The sequence below is a fragment of the Carcharhinus amblyrhynchos genome, chromosome 26, assembly GCF_965287045.1.
Source record: "Carcharhinus amblyrhynchos chromosome 26, sCarAmb.v2.hapA, whole genome shotgun sequence".
In the NCBI taxonomy this organism is placed as follows: Eukaryota; Metazoa; Chordata; class Chondrichthyes; order Carcharhiniformes; family Carcharhinidae; genus Carcharhinus; species Carcharhinus amblyrhynchos.
Window position 1 is genome coordinate 18,320,365 of NC_137349.1, and position 19,379 is coordinate 18,339,743.

General features: G+C 39.3%; 1 protein-coding gene across 2 annotated transcripts in view; it reads right to left on the reverse strand.

Annotated features, from left to right (window-relative positions):
• Nucleotides 1-18,817, reverse strand: part of LOC145358883 (AN1-type zinc finger protein 5-like) — a 32,091-nt gene extending 13,274 nt beyond the window's left edge. For both annotated transcript variants that reach the window (XR_013889521.1, XM_080213254.1), the window contains exons 1-2: nucleotides 18,716-18,817; nucleotides 1,849-2,027 (exon numbers count right to left, since the gene is read on the reverse strand). Coding sequence is in view for 1 of the 2 variants with exons in the window: in XM_080213254.1 (XP_080069380.1) it covers nucleotides 1,849-1,999 (151 nt within the window). In the remaining variant the exon portion in view is untranslated. The remainder of the gene's footprint in view (nucleotides 1-1,848; nucleotides 2,028-18,715) is intronic.
• Between the last annotated feature and the right edge of the window lie 562 nt (nucleotides 18,818-19,379).

Genomic DNA, 19,379 nt, shown 5'->3' on the forward strand with positions numbered 1-19,379 from the left:
ACTGACATTGCCAAAAATCCAACTCCCTGGGATTCCTGGGGAATTCAGTTTTTAAGAAACTTTCAAAAAAACCAGCAACTTCCCATCTTACTGAGCTGAGTTTATTTTAGTTCCAATCTGCAAAATTAATTTGCTGCAATAATTCAATCCCTGGAAGATGTTCTTTCATGAACCTGTACATCACAACTATTTAGCTTCAGTAAATAGTGCACTCATCTTACAATGTCAACTTTGTTATGCTGGAAGATGAAAGCCTTTCTAGATAACATTCACTATTTCCAGGAATCAGTGTGTAAATAATCACAAACATGAAACCCACTGCTACCAGGAAAGGGAAAGATAAAACCAAAACTGAGAAAAAGGATACTACCTAAAAATATAGATACATACATACATAAATTTCAAATTAACTCAGTCTATTACTTGTGCACTGCAATCACAAATTTATAAACACTCCACTTCCCAGCAAAGTCCTAACCTTCAAAAGCTTTGAATGATTTTGAATACATTAGGAAGCTGTCACATTTTCTTTCTCTTCTGTTGCATTTGCTGCAAATTTCTGAAAGTGTATATTTGCCCACTTGGAGGTAGGGAAATATATTTCCCTTTCCAGTGACATTCACTTTTATATTAAAATAAAAGCCCACTGATTAAATGCAATGTGGACTCCTGCTCCTAGCCCTCCAGGCAGAGGAGGTTAAAGAGCTACAGCTTCAGAAGTGTAGCAACCAAATTGGAAGGCATGGAACAAGAGTCCAGTTACGTTCCAAGTGTAATCTGTTAACCTTCATCAAGAAACCAGCAAATGGGAGCCAAATAGAACAGGTTGCAGCCACAACATGAAAAATACAGTGCTGATTTTTTAATTAGTTCTAGCACTTAAAAATGTATATACAACTGAAAAGTCCATGTAATCTTTAAGGTTTATTCTTGTATGTGTGTCTTTGCTTCACATCAAAACATGGCAAAAAATTTCCCATATTATAAGTATATAGCAAAGCTATTTCTGGTCAAATTTGAGTATAAGCTATTTGCATTATCCAAAGCAAGCCTTGTGGTAGCTATTGCTTTAAACAGAATGCATTTATGCAAATTACATTAAATTTTAACATCTGATTCAAGTTGTGAAAATCAGTCTCAAAGAAAATTGATTGACTAGTTCATTTCTGCAATGCCTGAAGTCAGCATAATGAGCCCATATAATTTGCTGGGGTAGGCCAACAAACTGCAGCCAGGTCCTGGGAAAGGGAAACAATCAGACTGAAAGATTATGAAATTAACAGGACAGTGATGGAACATGAAGTGTTGTTAGAATCGGTAAATTCAAAGTGAAATCAGGTATAGAGATAAATAAATGCAAAGGGAAAGGAATGTACATTCAATTTTTTTAAAAAATCTACAACAATTAAAACCTCAAGGATGGAGATTTTGCACATCTAACTGTTGCTTTTCTTTGTCAGTAATTAACACTCCTTACTCTATTGAAAAAGTACTTTGACTGAAATGGACAAGACTCAAATTTCTGTGGTGGGTTTAATTCATAACTACTGTGCAAAAAACAGCAACTTCACACCATGCAGAAATTGATGTGGTTCCTGCAGGGCTAATGGCACAGTGGCACAACCAAAAACATTAAGTTCTCACTTTCAACCTCAACTGCCGAAAATTTCTAGAGCCTTTGCAAATGCCATCAACCTCAATTATTTTGGCAGAAAATGATGTGACAATATATATTTTTCCTTGGTTTACCAAAATGCATAAAGGATAATTACCCAAAAAGCAGAATGTTTCCCCATTCCTTTTGGAGAAGTTTCTCATGGTGTTCCATGCTGAAACTTCCTGACTCACCTGGTGGGCTTATCCTGCCACTGTTCTGCTGTCTCTGTAGATACTCTTTGTAGCAAACTGAACACATTCCATTGGTTCGTGGGTTGCCATAGAAACCACAGCCTGTGGTACACAGCATGGGCACCTGTGTTTGATTTGTCTCCTGGGCCATCCTGTTTCACACACACCCACTGTACAATCTGCAATTAGACAAAACAGATCAAACAAACTGCAACAACAGCACATTAAAAAAAATTAGAATTAAACCGCTTCATTATTACCACGCAACTTCATACTCATTCGCAACTCTTGTCAGGATAGCAGAAATCTAGCAAAATATTCTATTGAAATTAGTGAAACTTTTTCCCCCATGAGTGAATCTCACTAATGTGAGAAAGAGAAAAACTAAAATCTCAATTTTTCGCCTTGTTCAAACAATTAAGTGCCAGCTGTATAATTAGAAGGGTGGATTTAGGATTACTAGGCTCAATCAATACAGTATTTATGGGTACAAGTTGGAGCGATCAAGCAGTTTCAACTTTTAGAATCCCCACATTCTTCCTCATCCATTTAGGTGAGCTTAAAGACAACACCAATTTGTATCAATTGTCTCACTTAAATATTTTTGTGCAAAAAAATACAGGGAAATTAATGAAAAATCCTTTTTAAAAAAGTGTGCTAGTTAAATAAACAGATCAAAGTCTCTGAAAAATGCTGCCTCAGTGCTATAATTCTATTAGTTCCATTCAACATTTAAACCTCAGTCAAAATCCAATTCAAATGTTTCATGTCCAATGCCATAATACCAATATACTGGGAGTTCAGTCAATGGGTCACTAGGGAAATCCATTACAACAGAGACTGAGCAATGGGTGAAGAAAATTCCAGGTTTAAATATTGGTCTGTGCCGAATTAGCTGCTCTTAGCTGAGACAGCTAGTGTCAGGTTTCTGCTCACAATTGCTATGTGGTGGTTTCTGCTCAGTATAGAAACAGATGGTTCCTACAGCTGAATAGTCCTAACACAACACAGCTGGCAGTTAGGAAATATTACCCAAAAAAGGAATCATGGTCTTTTATGGGGGGAAATCCAGGGAGAAACTGCAAGAGAGATAAAGGACATGATATTTTTCTTAAAGGCCACTGCTGGCTTATGAATTAAAAAAAAATCACAAAAAGCTTCAGGGTTTGCAGGTTTCAGAAGTGAACCAAAAAAACAAATATGCAAGTTAAGCGCATGCTTACTGACCTTTTACATTCAGGCATTTGCTGTAGGCAAAGAAATACAAGAACTTAAAGATGCCAACAATGTGAGTGGAAAGAGCATTATACATAGGTTAAAGACATGTGTATTGTCTCCAGACAGTACAGTAAGTGAGGTTTTGCAAACCCAGGCAAGTCATGGGGTTTACAGGTAGTGCGACATGAACCCAAGATCCCGATTGAAAGCAGGAGTCTCAGCAGAGTCGCTGAGCAGAGACCTATAGCCAAGTTCCGCACACACGAGGACGGTCTCAACCGGGATCTTGGGTTCATGCCGCAATACCTGTAACTCTCATGACTTGCCTGAGTTTGCAAAATCTCACTTACTGTACTGTCTGGAGACAAAACACATCTTTAACCTATGCATAATGCTCTTTCCACTTACTGTCGGCATCTTTAAGACTTGAATAGCAGGTTAGTTGTAAAGACTCACATTCTAATCGGTAATCTGTAAACTGTCTTTGTTATATGCTCTGTCTGAGGCTAGAACTCTCCATTCACCTGACGGTGGGAGAAATCCCGAAAGCTTGTGAGTTTACCATCAAATAAATTGGTTGGACTTAAACCTGGTGTTGTCAGACTTCTTGCTGTGTTTACACCAGAAGGTACACTTCTGTTGTTAACCCTTTAGTCTACACCTGCCCCAAAGTTTTTATCCCCATCACATGTACACCTTATTTCTCCACTAAAGTCTCAAACATCACAGGGTTAGTCTCTGAAGTGCCTTCACCTGTTTTCCTTCTAAAAAAAGAGGATACTCCATACATTCCCTGTTGTCAGTGTGAATGATTGGAGTGATCTTCTCCTGGGTTGCTCTAGAACTTGTAGCAAATCTTTCTGCTTCTTCATCGGTATGAGTAACTCCAAATTTTCCTTAGTATTCTCCCAAAGCCCTGTGATCTCTCCTTCTGATACCTGGTCCATCTCAATCCTCTACAATCTTGGTTGAGATTTTTCACCCACCGCTCCCACAACAATTACAACTTCCTTCAGTTGCTCATGGACCTGCACACTCTCCCTGGGCTTCAACACTAGTAACTCACATACATGCTCTCTACGATTCAAGTTCTGAGCCTGGTTTCTTCTGTTCTTTTTCATGTTGCTGTACCCTTTCATGTGGTGATATTGGATTTCTGTGCTAAAGGGGGAAATTGTGTTCTCAATCTCCGACCTATTTGTAATCTTGATGGTGAGAAACCATTTTGGAGTGGTGAAGTTTGATTACTCAGATTATAGTCTTCATTTTTATTAACATTTTTAACGGCCCATTAGCCTTCTCTCAGCTTCTCTACCTGCTTGAGTATGGTAAGGTGAACTGCTTTCATGAACAAAGGGCTATTTATCTGCAAAGTAGCTCATTAGCAAATTGCAGTCCATTACCAGACACTACGATATCCAGGATGTCAACTGTTACATAAATTCGAGGGATTGGATGCGTGTCTGCTGTGATACCATGCAACCTAAACAACCCACCAGGAATAGTAATCAGGATGGCTCGGTGGCACAATGGTTAGCATTGCTGCGCCTCAGCACTAGGAAGTCGGATTCGATTCCTGGCTTGGGTCACTGTGTGGTCTGCACATTCTCCCCGTGTCTGCATGGGTTTCCTGCGGGTTCTCTGGTTTCCCCTCAAGCCGAAAGATGTGCTGGTTAGGAGCACTGGTCATGCTAAATTCTCTCTATATACCCGAACAGGCGCTGGAGTGTGGCAACCAAGGGATTGTCACAGTAACTTCATTGTAGTGTTAATATAAGCCTACTTGTGACACTAATAACATTTTAATAAGATTTTCCCCCTCAATTCAAATAAGCTGACTCCCAGGTCTTGATGGAAAAGTAGAAGGTAATAATGGCTATTTGTTCTTGGCTGTTTCCAGCATAAGACGGACAGTTGGAAATATTTTTTCCACAGTGTGAATAACGCCTGGTGACCAGACTAATTGCTGTTCGCTTGTATGACATTTTGCTATTCCTAGATAACTTTGAAAGTCTTTGAATAATATCAAAACTGAAGTACTCTCAGTATAATTATTCCTCATTGAAAACTAGAATGTCAATGATGGACCTGCTTACAGTGCTCAAAGTACTGAGAGTTACCAGGTTAGCATGGATATAATCTGGCCATCCTTCCATACAATATGTTCTGATTTGGAGACATCTTCATGGTTGCTGAGCTTTTTTTTTTAATTGCCTGCAAACTTTTTTTCCCCTCCCCATTGTAGCTGATCAGTTTTCAGCTATGTATATGCCACAACCTCCCGGATGAAGTTTAAATCCTCTTGTTTGGCAGACAAAAATGCCATCAAAAAGAGCCATTGTTTGACATTTCCATTGCACAGTGATGCTTATACCTCATTAATCTGAAACATTGGATTCTGGGTGGCATCTTCATAATGTCTTTCATGTCCAGATGGTGACTATTGATTTATGCTTGGTTTTGATTGTGAAATGCAATTCCATTATTTTTTGCATGTCCAATGCTCCTTTTTCTTATTATGGCATAACATTGTGCACTAGGGGCATAGACAACTGCTCATGCATGCTGTCATTCAGAACTTGAAATAAAACTTCCCCCAGACGTATAGCTTAAGCCTGTGCAGAATGATGGCCATTCTGGTCACAATTTGCTAAGATTTCAGAAGAGATCAGAAGTGATTTAATCCTTTCAAAAGCACTTGGCTGGTCCACCTGTGTTCATTCTGTCTCAAGGGCTTGTTGAACTCTTTTAGAGCATGTAGGAACTTGCCTATTTGGTTGGCTGTCCCAAAGAATTGTTCAAGTTCAGTTACAGTCTTGATTTTTGGAAATTGTTTGACTTTTGTTTTTTAAACGGCTCAACTTTGAATCCAGTGGCTTGTATTACATGACCTGGAAACGTGATCTTAAGATTGGCAAGCTCATTTTTCAAGCAATGATGGCCAGCATCCTGTAACACTCTCAGGAGTGCTTGGACTCTGAAATCAAACTCTTCTCTCATGGAAGCAAGTATGCCATGAACTGGACATTTTACACCTTCAACACCTTTAGAAAGGGACATTGTTCTCAGGAAATATTTTTGGAGTGGACACAAGGGCAACCAACTGAAACAATAACAACAAAATGACATTGTGGTCAGTAATCTGGAATTTTTTTGTCCAAAACTAAACTGCAAAAAACCCATTGCTCATAATTAATTTGGTGAGTAAAATACTCTTGGCTAACTTAGCAAGGGTCTCAGCCATTGAGTGAATTGCATGCACCAGTGGTTTGTTTAGTGGATTTAAGCCTAAACAGATTCTTAGAGCTGTTTGGCTTCTGGACCATAACCATTCAAGCACCATTTTACTGGCATGATAACAGGTGAGATAAAACTGAAAAAATGCAGCATGGGTTATCTTTAACTTTCTTTGGTGTATACAGATAAATTAGTTTAGCAGTAGCACGCAGGGTGACATGGTACTCAGTGTTTAAACTTGTAGGCCTGTAAACAATTTTGGAAATTCATTTTGAAATATACTCATCAACTTTAATTAATTAATTTCAGTTTTAAGCATGCTTCTCTGCTTTTTAGAGAGCACTCTAGATTTTGAATGACATGGGGATGTTTGAAGATTTCCTATCCTTATATTCTAGCTTCGCCATGAATTGGTCATTCAGTTTTAAAGTTCTCCCACCAGGACTATGTAATTTGATAGATGAGGGATGCAATATAATCTATGAGCCATTTGACTTCATCTAATAAAACAGAAACCCATACTGGCGTGTTTAGTTTAAACTCTGTGGGATGCCAATTCACTTAAGACTTTAACACTACTCTAATACTTGTTTTCCATATCTGTACCTCTTTCAGAAAAGTCAGTTCCTTTGCTTGTGGTTAAAATTTTGTCCCTCTTCTTACAGGTTGTCCACTTTTGAGTGACAGTTTTAAAGTGGCCTATTTTCCACAGTTGTGATACTGCACATGCATGACTGAATATTCTTCTCGCTTGCAGTTTGTTCATGCCAGACAGGAAACATTTCAAAATGGTCTTACACTATCTTTTCCATGGGATCTCTCCTTTCCCAGTGAATAAACACCAGATTTAGATTCCCAAGTTCTGCTTGCCTCAAAAATCTGCACTGCTTTCACAAGTGTCAGAAACAGTGCTGACAATGCTCCATTTAGGGCCCTCAATACATTTCTATCACAAACTTATCTTTTCCAATTCCATGATTACAGTTCCTTGACAGCTTAGAGATCATTGATGAACAAATCCAAGCTTTTGCATGGTCTTCTTCATTTTTACCCTCTATTATTCTGAAAAGTTAAAAAAATTCACAGGTCTTCTTCACAAGTTGAAATCTCATTAAGCCTTACTATTGCAGTCAGTGATAAATCTTACAGCATGATGTACTGATCTGGTCATTTACGTGCAATCGTGAAGCAATTCTATATTTTGTGAACCCTGTTCTCCAGTTTTCCCAATTCTGGGCCTGTTGTGAACCTTCTGCACTGAAATGGTGCTGGAGGTGTGTGGATTCCTGCTCTGTAATGCTAGATTGTGCAAATGACTGTCCTATCATTGGGTCTGTGACTCAACTTGCATCTCCTGGAGCCGCAACATTCCAATGTTTTGGCGAGTCTTAATTTTCTTTAGTCCATCCTTTGAGGATATCTTTCCTGCCAACCTAATTCTGTTGCATCTTTCATTAGCCTCCACGTTTCGTTGCTTGATCAGGTTCTAGCGAGGGGTTTTGGAGATTGTCTGTTCTCCCGAAGGAACGCTGCTCAGAAGTCCCTCAAATGCACTACTCTATATTTACAGCAATTATTTATGTATTTGGACCGCTGCACAAGGTTGCACCTTCTCCGCCTTCCATATCTCCTTTAATTCAAGGCCTCATTATTACACCAGTATTATACAGGGTTTAATGTTAACCTTTTAGTCTAATAAATTGAAATTTTCCTCAAAAATATTCACTAGGACTATTTTATGCTTGCTAAATTCCACAGCTCTGGGTAGAACCATTCAAAGCTGTTTTTTTGGTGAATGTTTGCTTTGTACTGTGCACAAAGTTTGGAGTAGATCTCTGGGTCGCAGAAAAATCTCGTAAAATGAATTTATTCTCTGTAGATGAAGCATTTGCTAAAGGTTCAATATTTTCACCTCTCCTAGCCACACATCAACACCCCTTTTCTTCAAACAGCCAAGTTGTTCTGTGTTTTGACAATTTAATTTCACGTCTCTCGGATACAGCGGGAAGTGCCCGTGATTATCAACGCCATTAGCTTTCCTATCCAGAGGAAAAGATCCGGCCTGCAACCAATCAGCACCAGAAACATCAGTTTCTTCATGAAAACTCTCTGGCAAGGCGTTCTGAAATAGTTTACACCTCTATTGCTAAATTTATTCCTCAACCAATGCAATTAAATAGGCTTTAAATATTTATCCCCTAGCTATCTGCAGAGTACTTATGTGCACAAATTGACAGATACATTTGTCTTCATTACCTGTGACAATACTTCAAAAGGATTTCATTGGATACGCTGGGCTTTATGTTGCTGTAAATACAAGTGCAGTGCTAGGAATATTTCTTTCAATCCAAAATAGATAATCTGTTCGATCAAATTGAAATCACGCAGGAACATCCCCTTGTTAATTAGTTAAAATTGCTTAATTTTTGAGGTACTAGATAATGTGTTTGGGCAAAATTCTGCTTTGAATTAAAAGTAGACAATTATGGTGTGCCATCTCCTACTCATCATCATCCAGGCAACACCTTCACGTGTACTAGCAGCTTTGTCTAAAGGTACTTAGAGATGGTCAGCAATGCCCGGATCCCAACAATAAAGCAGTTCTAAACTGATTAGCATCCTCAATGGCAAAACAAAAATCATATGAACAGTAGCAGTTACACTTGGGTTCAGCATATTTCGCAAACATCACGACTGATCTTGAAAATCAGCTCATCTAAAATTAAGTTCAAATCATTGGCCTACACTTCCTGGAGAGTAATGAAGTGATGGCTCTTGCCTTTTGACCTCAGAGGGCAACATTAGTGATGTGGATTTCCCGTTAGTTTGAATCTGCCACCAAGTTAAAGTGATCCCCAAGCTTCCAGGATCAGTGATGCTTTTAGGCGGGGTGTGCCGTCAAGTAGTGAAGTATTCACACAGACAGCAACCAGGAAAATACTAGTTAACTTTTTCAGAGAGAAAAATGATCAAGAGATGTGTGAAAAGGCAGAAGTATGAAGCTTTAAATGTAGAATCATAATGAAGAAATGATATAAATATAAAATTAGTTTTGCAGTACCAGAGATGTTTTTCATCTGCAATTCTCAAGTTAGTTTATCATTAAAAACCCAGTTACTGTTCATTCAATAAGACATTTGCTTTATTAATCCTTTAATTAATTAAAGAAAGAACAAGTTCTCATTATTCAGTGATATCTATTTGATTGCTTTAGTAGGATGGCAGAAACCTCAACCATGACCACTATAGTGAAGCAAAGAACCAGCGAAAGCAACTTCTGCATTTTCATTTAACTACACATGTAAGGACTGCTGAAGTTGTCAGTCTGAGGTGGAACAACAAAGTTTCCTCAATAATACTGCAAAATTTAGTCCGATATTTCAACATAGGCATAACTTTAATGTTCTAAAGTTACAACTCAGCAGCTTTTAAGGACCTTATTTGGCAGATTTAGTCACGTTAACTTACTGCATTAAAACAGATCATAAGTGGCATCGGCTATTAACTCCAGTTTAAAGGATACCATTGCATGCGATCAAGGAATTTTATTTGTCAAAGAACAGCTTTGACAAATAAAATGCTAACCTGTAACAATATTGTGTGCGTATTGTCAGGTTGCCCAAAGCACTTCCTGGCCAAATTATTTTTGAAGTGTAGGTAAACAAAGCAACCAATTTGCACACAGCAACACTCTTCTATTAAGGGGCAGGCAAGTGGTCTGGTGGTCTTAATCCAGAAACCTAACTTAATGTTCTGGGGACCCGGGTTCGAATCCCACCAGAGCAGATGATGGAATTTGAATTCAGTAAAAAAAAAATCTGGCATTAAGAATCTACTAATGACCTTGAAACCATTGTTGATTGTCAGAAAAACCCATCTGGTTTCACTAATGTCCTTTAAGGAAGGAAATCCGCTGTTCTTTCTTGGTCTGGCCTACATGTGACTCCAGAACCACAGCAATGTGGTTGACTCTCAACTGACCTCTGAACAAGGGCATCCAGGGATGGCAATAAATGCTGGCCAGCTAGCGATGCCCAGGGCACATGAATAATAAAAAATTAAACAATAAGTGACAAGTTAATGTTGGTTGAATGATCAAGTGACTACTGTAACAATTCTATTCTTTTAATAGTGCCATAGATTATTTTCATAACTGTACACAGTGCAGTACTGAGGGAGTGCTCCATTTCATTATGTACTTAGGCCCTGATTTGGGAACAGAATCCCTCCTGTCAACCTCGAGGGAAAAGTGTTACCACTGAACTAAATTTATGTGGAAACAATAGAAAGTTCACACTTTTTCTAATATTGCAGCATCTGAACACAAAGTCACTGGTCTGGTGGACAATTCCTATCATTGGGCAGGGCCAAAAAGCCCTCAGTTCTGCAGACTGTGTGCGCGCATGTATGGGGGGGGCAGGGGAAGTAAGCAGCTAATTACTCATTTATCACCTCTTTAGAGTACATAATGTTTTAGAAGAGAGCCAACATATTTAACCATGTACATAGTAAATGCTGTGACTGAGTCACCCAGTACAATGTGTAACTAATAAGGTTAATTACTGTGCTGCTTACATACATTCATATTCTGCAAATCTCCATCAAGTTAAACGTGGTTGCTACTTAGGCCAAATCACAAAGTTTACTAAAGAACACACAGACATCAGTTAAAGCTGTTAAAAGATCATTATTTTCTTAGATAGCATCTATGCCAGGTTTTGAACTACACGCTGCATGATAGGTATTCAATCTGAAAATTTAACCCCGTCTTCCTCTTTGCTTAGATGCTAACGGAGAGTTTCTACTTCTTGTCTTGCATTATAAAGACAAATTAGATCAGAAAATAACAGTAAATTTGCCCAGTTTCATACTTGTTAAACGGGACAGGTTGTCTGATGGCAAGAAGCAATTTCATGCAAAGCTAATACAAAACAGACAAATCTATCTTTTCAGGTAGTGAATTTCAATTCATTCATTCTCATTTAACAGCATTTTAGATCCACATAAAATCCCTACTATTTGCATTTTAGTTACTCAGCACCCATAAAACAAAACAGACATAACATCATTTATATACATTTTACACAAACACACATCATACACACGATGACACAGCCATTAAATTTAAATGTTCATTCAGATCAAATGATGCCGATTTTAGAACTGTAACTGGCAACACAATTGTTATATAGCTACTCAATTCTCATCTCATTTAAAAGGGAACAAGATTAAGAATCATGTTCTTTCCAGAACATTTTTCATCATTAAACATGGTACTGCTGCCCATGGGAGGTATTTCCAAGTAGATGCAAGATTTTTTTTTCACCCCAGAAATTAAAGAGGTTAGTTTTTATAGTACCTCCAATTAGACCTAGAGCTCTTGAGCTAGTTATATCACAGTGCGCATCTAGTCAAGTTTACAAACCTCATTTTTGAGACTGAACTAAAATGCAATACAGAAGTTTCTTCTCTGCCAAAAAATAGCAAGTGTTTTATGAAAAGGACTTGGTGTTCCTTTATACAATTGTGTGAGCATTATTTGGTGCTGGAACAGAACTTTATGGTCTATGAGTGTACCACACTCCTACTAGTCCATTGATAAATATGTTGGTTTCTACCCACCAGTGTTAATCATGATTCAATGTCTGATGAAAAAAACCAAACAAAAAGCAGAACTAGACTTAAGTTCTCAGAATCAATGACCAGATTTTAAAAATAAATTTATAAGAAATAAAGCAAATACATTTTGAAGGACACGAGGTAAAAAGCTGGATTTGAACCCATACTAGTGTGCTGAGTAACTCCTCTCCCTATTAATTCTGAAAGTGCTACAGGAAGCAAGTTTTGGCAGCTTTAAGTTTTCTAGTCTGCATAGGCGGGCAGCACAAAACTCTTCACAACTGCTTCAAAATCAACTTAAAGGAAATCAGTTAGCAGGCAAAGTGAAAAATTAATTTACAACAATATATTGTTTATATTCTGTGAAGAAAAATGTCTTACTCCACATCCAGCTCTAGCCGTTATTAAGTTTGATTGATCCATAAACTGAATGTCAAGAGTTCATCTGCTGACATTAAGATTCAAAGAGGAATAAACAGAACAACTGTTCCCATTTAGTTGTCGTATCTAAAGCACTGCCAATAGTTTATTAAATGTGTTTTCACTCCTACAAGTTTTTCCCCCACACAGATTAATCAACTGGAAGGATGTGTTCTTTTCTTCTCTCCGTGTTTCAATTTCTTTCACTCCATTCATATCAATAAGATACACATTTCTGCCAAGTGAATATTGTGGTAGGAGACATTATATCTGACATAATTCCTGACACTCAAACCTGTTACATACAAAGGCTGAGGAATGTAAATGTTTCAATACAAGATTAAGATATTATAGAAATTATATATTTATGTTAGTTGGGATGGAGTGCTGTCTTTGGTGTTTAGTATCCCATTTATTTTATAGGATTGCCTAATGGCATGATATAATGGGGTGACTCTGGAAAGCTGTCACGTGGGAAACAAACCGCAGGTTAACCAACATCTTGAGTTTGCCTGCAGCAGGTTCACTGCTCAATTTAACCATACAGGCAACCTCTGTGCTCTGAGGCTCAGCACGACTGCTTTAAAAGTTTTATACAGTTGAACCAAATGCATAGCTCTGTGGCTCATTCATTAAATAAATACAGCAGACTAAAGACCCAGCTTCTATAACAGAAGCTGTGTTTTAAGAAATTAAACAGGAGGTCTAAGACACGTACACAATGAGAGCAGGGGACTCCTTTTTGGTCTATGCAACAGCAAGTTGTATAATTAATGTGTTCCATTTGCCTTGGACAGCTACAACTTCAGCAACAATTGTGTAAAGGTAAATAATGTAGTGAGGCCCAAAAACGCAACATTCCCTAGCACAAATGTTATTACACATTTCTTCTAGCTTTAACCAATACACTTACTCGCATCTTTTCTGTCTTTTGATAGATTGCCACCCATACCCAGATCAGTGAACAATATAATCTCCTCTGCTTACTGGAAAATTTGATAACCAACTATTGAGCTGGAATAATTTTACATATGGGATCAGCTTTATAACAAAGAACAGCAAATTTCACTACTCTAGGAGCATTTTAGGAGAATTGAATACTTAAGGAAACAATTCAATGATTGGAGTCGTGTTTTGTTACAATGTGAAGGCTGAAACCCGGCCCCAGCCCCCTCCCTTTGAGGAGTAATGCCGAATCCCCCAGAGGAATATCTTGCCTCATGATCTGTTAAAAGTGTGTGGGAAGGTGTGAACTGTTCTTCAGCAATGTTTAGTGCTAAACAAAAATACCTGACACTCACTTTAAATTGAGCACTTAATTTATTTAACATGGAACTTCACTAAACAAGTAACAAGGCTACAGTTCTTTGGTTGTCTCCTGTTTTCCTCCCTGCACTCTCTTTTATACCTGTGGTGACCTATCAATTTTCCTACAATAGGATTGGTCTGATGTCAACACTATCAAATTCAAATTTTATAGGTTATTGGTAGCTGATTGGCTTAAATAAACAGGCTGTCTTGTCAAGGCTACTGTTTGACTGAGATAAATGTTTCAACCTGGACTCTGTACTTTGCATTTTAAATCTCCAGGCACTGAAACAAAACACCAGCTTTTAAAGAGACACTGCAATGTCTTCTCCCTCTAGCATTTTTTTTACACCTTCACCAACATCAAATTCCAAATTCCAACTTCAAACGCAACTTTGCAACAGTTGATACTGAGCTCATCTATTTCTCCATCTCAGATTCAAACTTCACAAAACAGCATTATTGAAAAATACTGAATATATGGAGATCCATGACACAAGCTAGTGACTAAGCAGACACCATCCTTGAATCGAGGGGCAGCAACAACTGAAATATCCAGCAGGATTTACCAAAAGTGAACACTTTTTAAAAATAAAAGTGAAAAGTAAATTTTCATTTCAATAGGTTTCTGTACTCCACATCAACTCCTGAAAAATAAATTGAACTAGAAATAATTTGGAAAATTTCTAACCACCAGAAACCCTGTGAGGAATATTGCTGAATGAAGATACTGTCAATAAAGGTTTAATACCTGGACATTTAGGGTATCCCAAGGTTTTAACATTGTCAATAACCAGAAACCATTCTATGCAACAGTCACCAATATGTGGATATGCTGGTGTTGGACTGGGGTAAACAGTAAAAAGTAAAATTTACTATCAAATAAATCAGTTGGACTTAAACCTGGTATTGTCAGACTTTTTAGTCACCAACAAGCAGCTTTTAATTAGAATCCTCTCCTTGACAGATCAACATTATCAAGAGAGACCTAGGTGCCCCCAGCTTGATAGGGGTCTGTGCAAAGGCATTACAATACACTTGTGTCTTAAGAAAAAAAAATCATCTGGGACTGTTTCTAGCTGCCTGTTAATCCTGTAGGAAAGCTACATCCAGACAATATTTGGCCCAGCCTCAGGTATGGACGTCATGGGACAAGAGTGGCGGTAACATCTACAGAACACTGATTTGATACCATAATGGTAGGAAATGGGAATAATATAACAAAACAACTTTCTTCAGGGCTATCACTCTACCAAACCCCAGCACAGAAACTGTAAAGCAACAGGGAGAGTGTGTGCTGAACTTGTATTTGAATTGGATTTTCTCACGCCTGAACATGGAAGGCTCAAATGTAAGTTACAAATATGCTCAGAATCACCATTTTCTTCAAAAGCCAGTTATAACTTCACAGTGGAAGCTTCTGGCACAAATTGAAACTTAGTCATATTTAGAAGTCAATTAGGCTTTAAATATACCAAAGCTGTGGCTGTCTGGCAGGAACAGAACAAGGGTTTTGTCAGTATTAGTATTCCAATCAGATGTATGCATGATAACCATATTACTTTGGCCCCATTAGAAATGCAACATTTTAGACTAGATTCTAAGCCAAAAAAAACTTTGTACAACTAAGAAAATGAACATACTTTAAAGTCAATACACAAAGGGACCAAAATACATGTTGCTAATTTTTAGAAGAGGCTATTTACAATTATCCTTCTTGCCTGTCATATTTAAGTGATTGTGAAACAAACTGATGAAGAATTAAAAAAAAAGCAGCAAGGTATCATTTTCACTTCCAATTTAAATGGATATTTACTAATCAGCTCAATTATCTAAAATAAATTGTCTCTTGAAAGCAATGCCACCAAGCCTATCAACTAGGTTTCCCCCGACACTTCAAAGCCAATGTGACTTCATCACTAGGGCTTCAGCAAAGAGCAGCAGTTAGCATATAAAATATTCATAGAGTTGAGTATATAACACTTACAAGTACACATCATTTAAAAAAAATTCTCACCCTTGTTTTCAAATTCCTTCCTGGCTGTGCCTCCCCTTCCTCCAGCCGCACAACCCTCAGGTATCTGTGCTCCTTTAATTTTGGTCGAGTCCCCCCAAATTTTAATCATGCTACTGTTAGTGCTGTATCTTCAGTGGCCTATGTTTTAAGTTTGAAATTCCCTTGGTAAACTTTACTACCTCCCTAATTCACTTTTTCCTCATTCAAGATGATCTTTAAAATCTACCACTTTTACCAAGCTTTTAGACATTTGTCCTAAAAACTCATGTGGCCATGTCATCCCTTGTTTTATGTCAGTAAAGGACTTTGGGATGTTATAAGTTAAAGGTGTTACATAAATACAAGTTGGTGGTCTACCAAATTATGTCCATTCAACTATGGATTGGCTCAGGGAATAGTTGCAGGTGAGCAATTTCCAAGAATTCCAAACTGTTCAAAATGGTATGTTTGAGTGTAATGACTTGAAATTATAAAAAGTGTCATTGCTTACTGACTTAGTTCAAGCTTTTTAAAGCATATATTGGTAGAAAATTCATAGAAGGCTATTCAGCCTATCGGATGTCAGGTGAACGTTATCCACCTAAATGCATTTTCCAGCACTTTGTCTTATGATCTGTTGGTGACAGGATATCAAGTGCAAATCCAAGTTTTCTAAAAATAAAACAGTGAGGATTTCTGCCACACTACCCATCCAGGGAATGAATTATCGTTAGGGTGAAATAATTTCTCAACTTTCCTCCACTCATACAAATCACTTTAAATCTATGCCCCTGGTTATATTAAGAAATTGGTCTTTCTACTACTCTATCACACCCCCTCAATTTTATACACCGCAAGTATTTCCTGTTTTAAGATGACCACCCCAGCCTGTCCAACATTTCCTGATAGGTAATGGTCTCAAATCTCCAATCCTGGCAACATCCTTACAAATTTCTTTTGTTCCTTTCACAATGCAATCACATCTTTTGTCATAGTTGAAATAATTTTCATGATAGCAGAGCTTCCAAGAATTCCAAACTGTTCAAAATGGTGCATCTGAATGTAATTTTGCCAGTTTCCTGTGTAATGACCACACGATGAATGGCAGGACCAAGAGAACCATCTGTTCTTTAGGATAAATTGTTAAAGACTTCAAGACAGCAATTATGGCTAGAAATGAATACTTGTTTGTGAAATAATATACACATTTTTGATGTATATTCAAAATGGGCAGCATGGTGGCATAGCACTGCTGCTTCGCGGTGTCAGGGACCTGGGTTCAATTCCCGGTTTGGGTCACTGTCTGTGTGGAGTTTGCACATTCTCCCTGTGTCTAATGTGGGTTTCCTCCAGGTGCTCCAATTCCCTCCCACAGTCCAAAGACGTGCGGGTTAGGTTGACTGGTCATACCAAACTGCTCCTTAATGTCCTGGGATGTGTAGGTTAGAGGGATTAGTGGGATAAATGTGTGGGGTTGTGGGATAGGGCCTGGGGTGGGAATGTCTATATGCCTTTTTCAGATCAGAACCTTCCACACACCTGACGAAGGAACACCGTTTCCGAAAGCTTGTGGAATTACTATCGAATAAACTGGTTGAACTTAAACCTGGTGTTGTGAGACTTCTCACTGTGTTTACCCCAGTCCAACGCCAGCATCTCTACATCGTGGGAATGTCGGTGCGGACTGAATGGGCCAAATGGTCTCTTTCTGTACTGTAGGGTTTCTATGATTCTATGTATGCTACTAGAACAGACGTTATATTCAGATTTAGAACCTTTACTCCAGAACTACTCACGAGATGCATATATCAAGAATGAATTTAGGATAGAGTAGTAGGACGGCAGCAGGATTTTTCATAGGTTTGGAAAAAGGCATTCGAATCTTTATGTATATACTTATTAGGGCATTTTCACCAACTTCATTGCAGTGTTAACGTAAGCCTACTTGTGACAATAATGAACAAACTTTAATATTTACTACATTGGCAAGAGAAAATCATTTCAGACTCCAAAATCCCCCAAATCTTAAAACTGGAAGCCAGAAGTGAGCGCAAATAATTAAACCCATACTCTACAGTCACTTTCGGCCTTAAAGAAAAAACAGTTTAATTCAATATACAATCATTTAGTTAGGATGACAACAAACAAAAGCACTACGCCACTATAATCGCTACGGGTGAAGTTTTAAACTCTGTACACCTCGCCTCAATGACATTGTGTCACAAAGTAATATGAACAGCAAGGCTGTCCTTCATCCCTGCCCATAACCAAGTCGGGATTGGCTTCACAATTAAACAATTGATTCAAAGAAAAACAGGCAGCAATAACCTTGCCAGTCTATCCCACTCAATATCGACATTTTTGACGTTCCTGGAGGGCAAAATGATAAGTAAACTCCTTGCTAAATTAGTTATAACGCTGCAGAGCAAACAACAAGAGACAATACAACTTTAAAGCCCCGGTACGGGAACAAAGAAGGAGGAAGCACCATTCATGGGGAATGTCCAGAAAATGTCGCTCAGCCCCAGGCACCAGCGGTACTTTGACTGACAGCGCGCTCCGCCAATCAGAGGCCGCGAAGTCGGCGGAGTGCCGGCTGGCATCCAATCAACATACGACAGGTGGGCGGGACTTCCCTCCCCCTATCCAGCCAGTCTCAACTGGTCTCGGCTGATCCCCTCCTCCCCCGCCCGCCATTCGGCTTCCAACCCCGGGCCCTCCGCCAACATCAACCCCCAGGCTTCGAGGCCTAAGTCGTTGGGAGGAGGAGGAGGAGGAAGAGACAGGTACAAAACCCATTCCCCCGACTAGAGGCGAAGGGGGAAAGGAGTAAGCGAGGGGAGCACGGGGGGGCGGCAATGACGGTTCAGGCCGAGCAAACAGCGGCCGGATGGAAACAAACCGGACTCGCCGTGGAGCGGCCATGGTGACCGATCTGCTTGAGGGCTGGAATGAACCGGCGTTATTTTCTCCTCGCCTCAGGGAAGCGGGCGCATCGATGCTGAGGGGAATAAAGCCTTGCGGGTGAGGAGGGGGGAAGCGGGTGGGATGAGGAAAGCCTCGGCTTACCGGACTCGGCGACCCAGTGACACCGCTCCCTCTCTCTCTCTCACACACACTGATTGTTCTGAGAATCCGGCCTCCTTCCCCTCCCCCACTCTCCACAAAGGACGTCGCCGTCACGCTTGGCGTCATGCATGTGACGTAGCGCGCACGGCCTACTGTGACGTCACGCGCATATCTCATTGTGACGCCACGCGCACGGCCCACTGTGACGTCGAGCACATGGCCCTATGGGGAGTCAGTGTCTAGGCGGGCAACCCAGCGACCCAGGGTGGTTAATGTTCATGATGTGGAGATGCTGGCGTTGGACTGGGGTAAACACAGTAAGAAGCCTCACAACACCAGGTTAAAATCCAACAGATTTATTTGATAGCGAAAACCACTAGCTTTTGGAGCATTAGCTGCTCCTTCATCAGGTGAGTGGGGAGTTCTGTTCCCAAACAGGGCATATAAAGACACAAACTCACTTTACAGGATAATGGTTGGATTGCGAGTCTTTACAGGTAATCAAGTCTCAAAGGTAAAGACAATGTGAGTGAAGAAAGGGTGAAGCACAGGTTAAGGAGATGTGTATTGTGTCCAGATGAGACAATTAGTCAGATTTTTTAAGCTCAGCACAAATCGCTGAGGACAGCCTCAACCGGGATCTTGGATTTATGTCACACTAGTT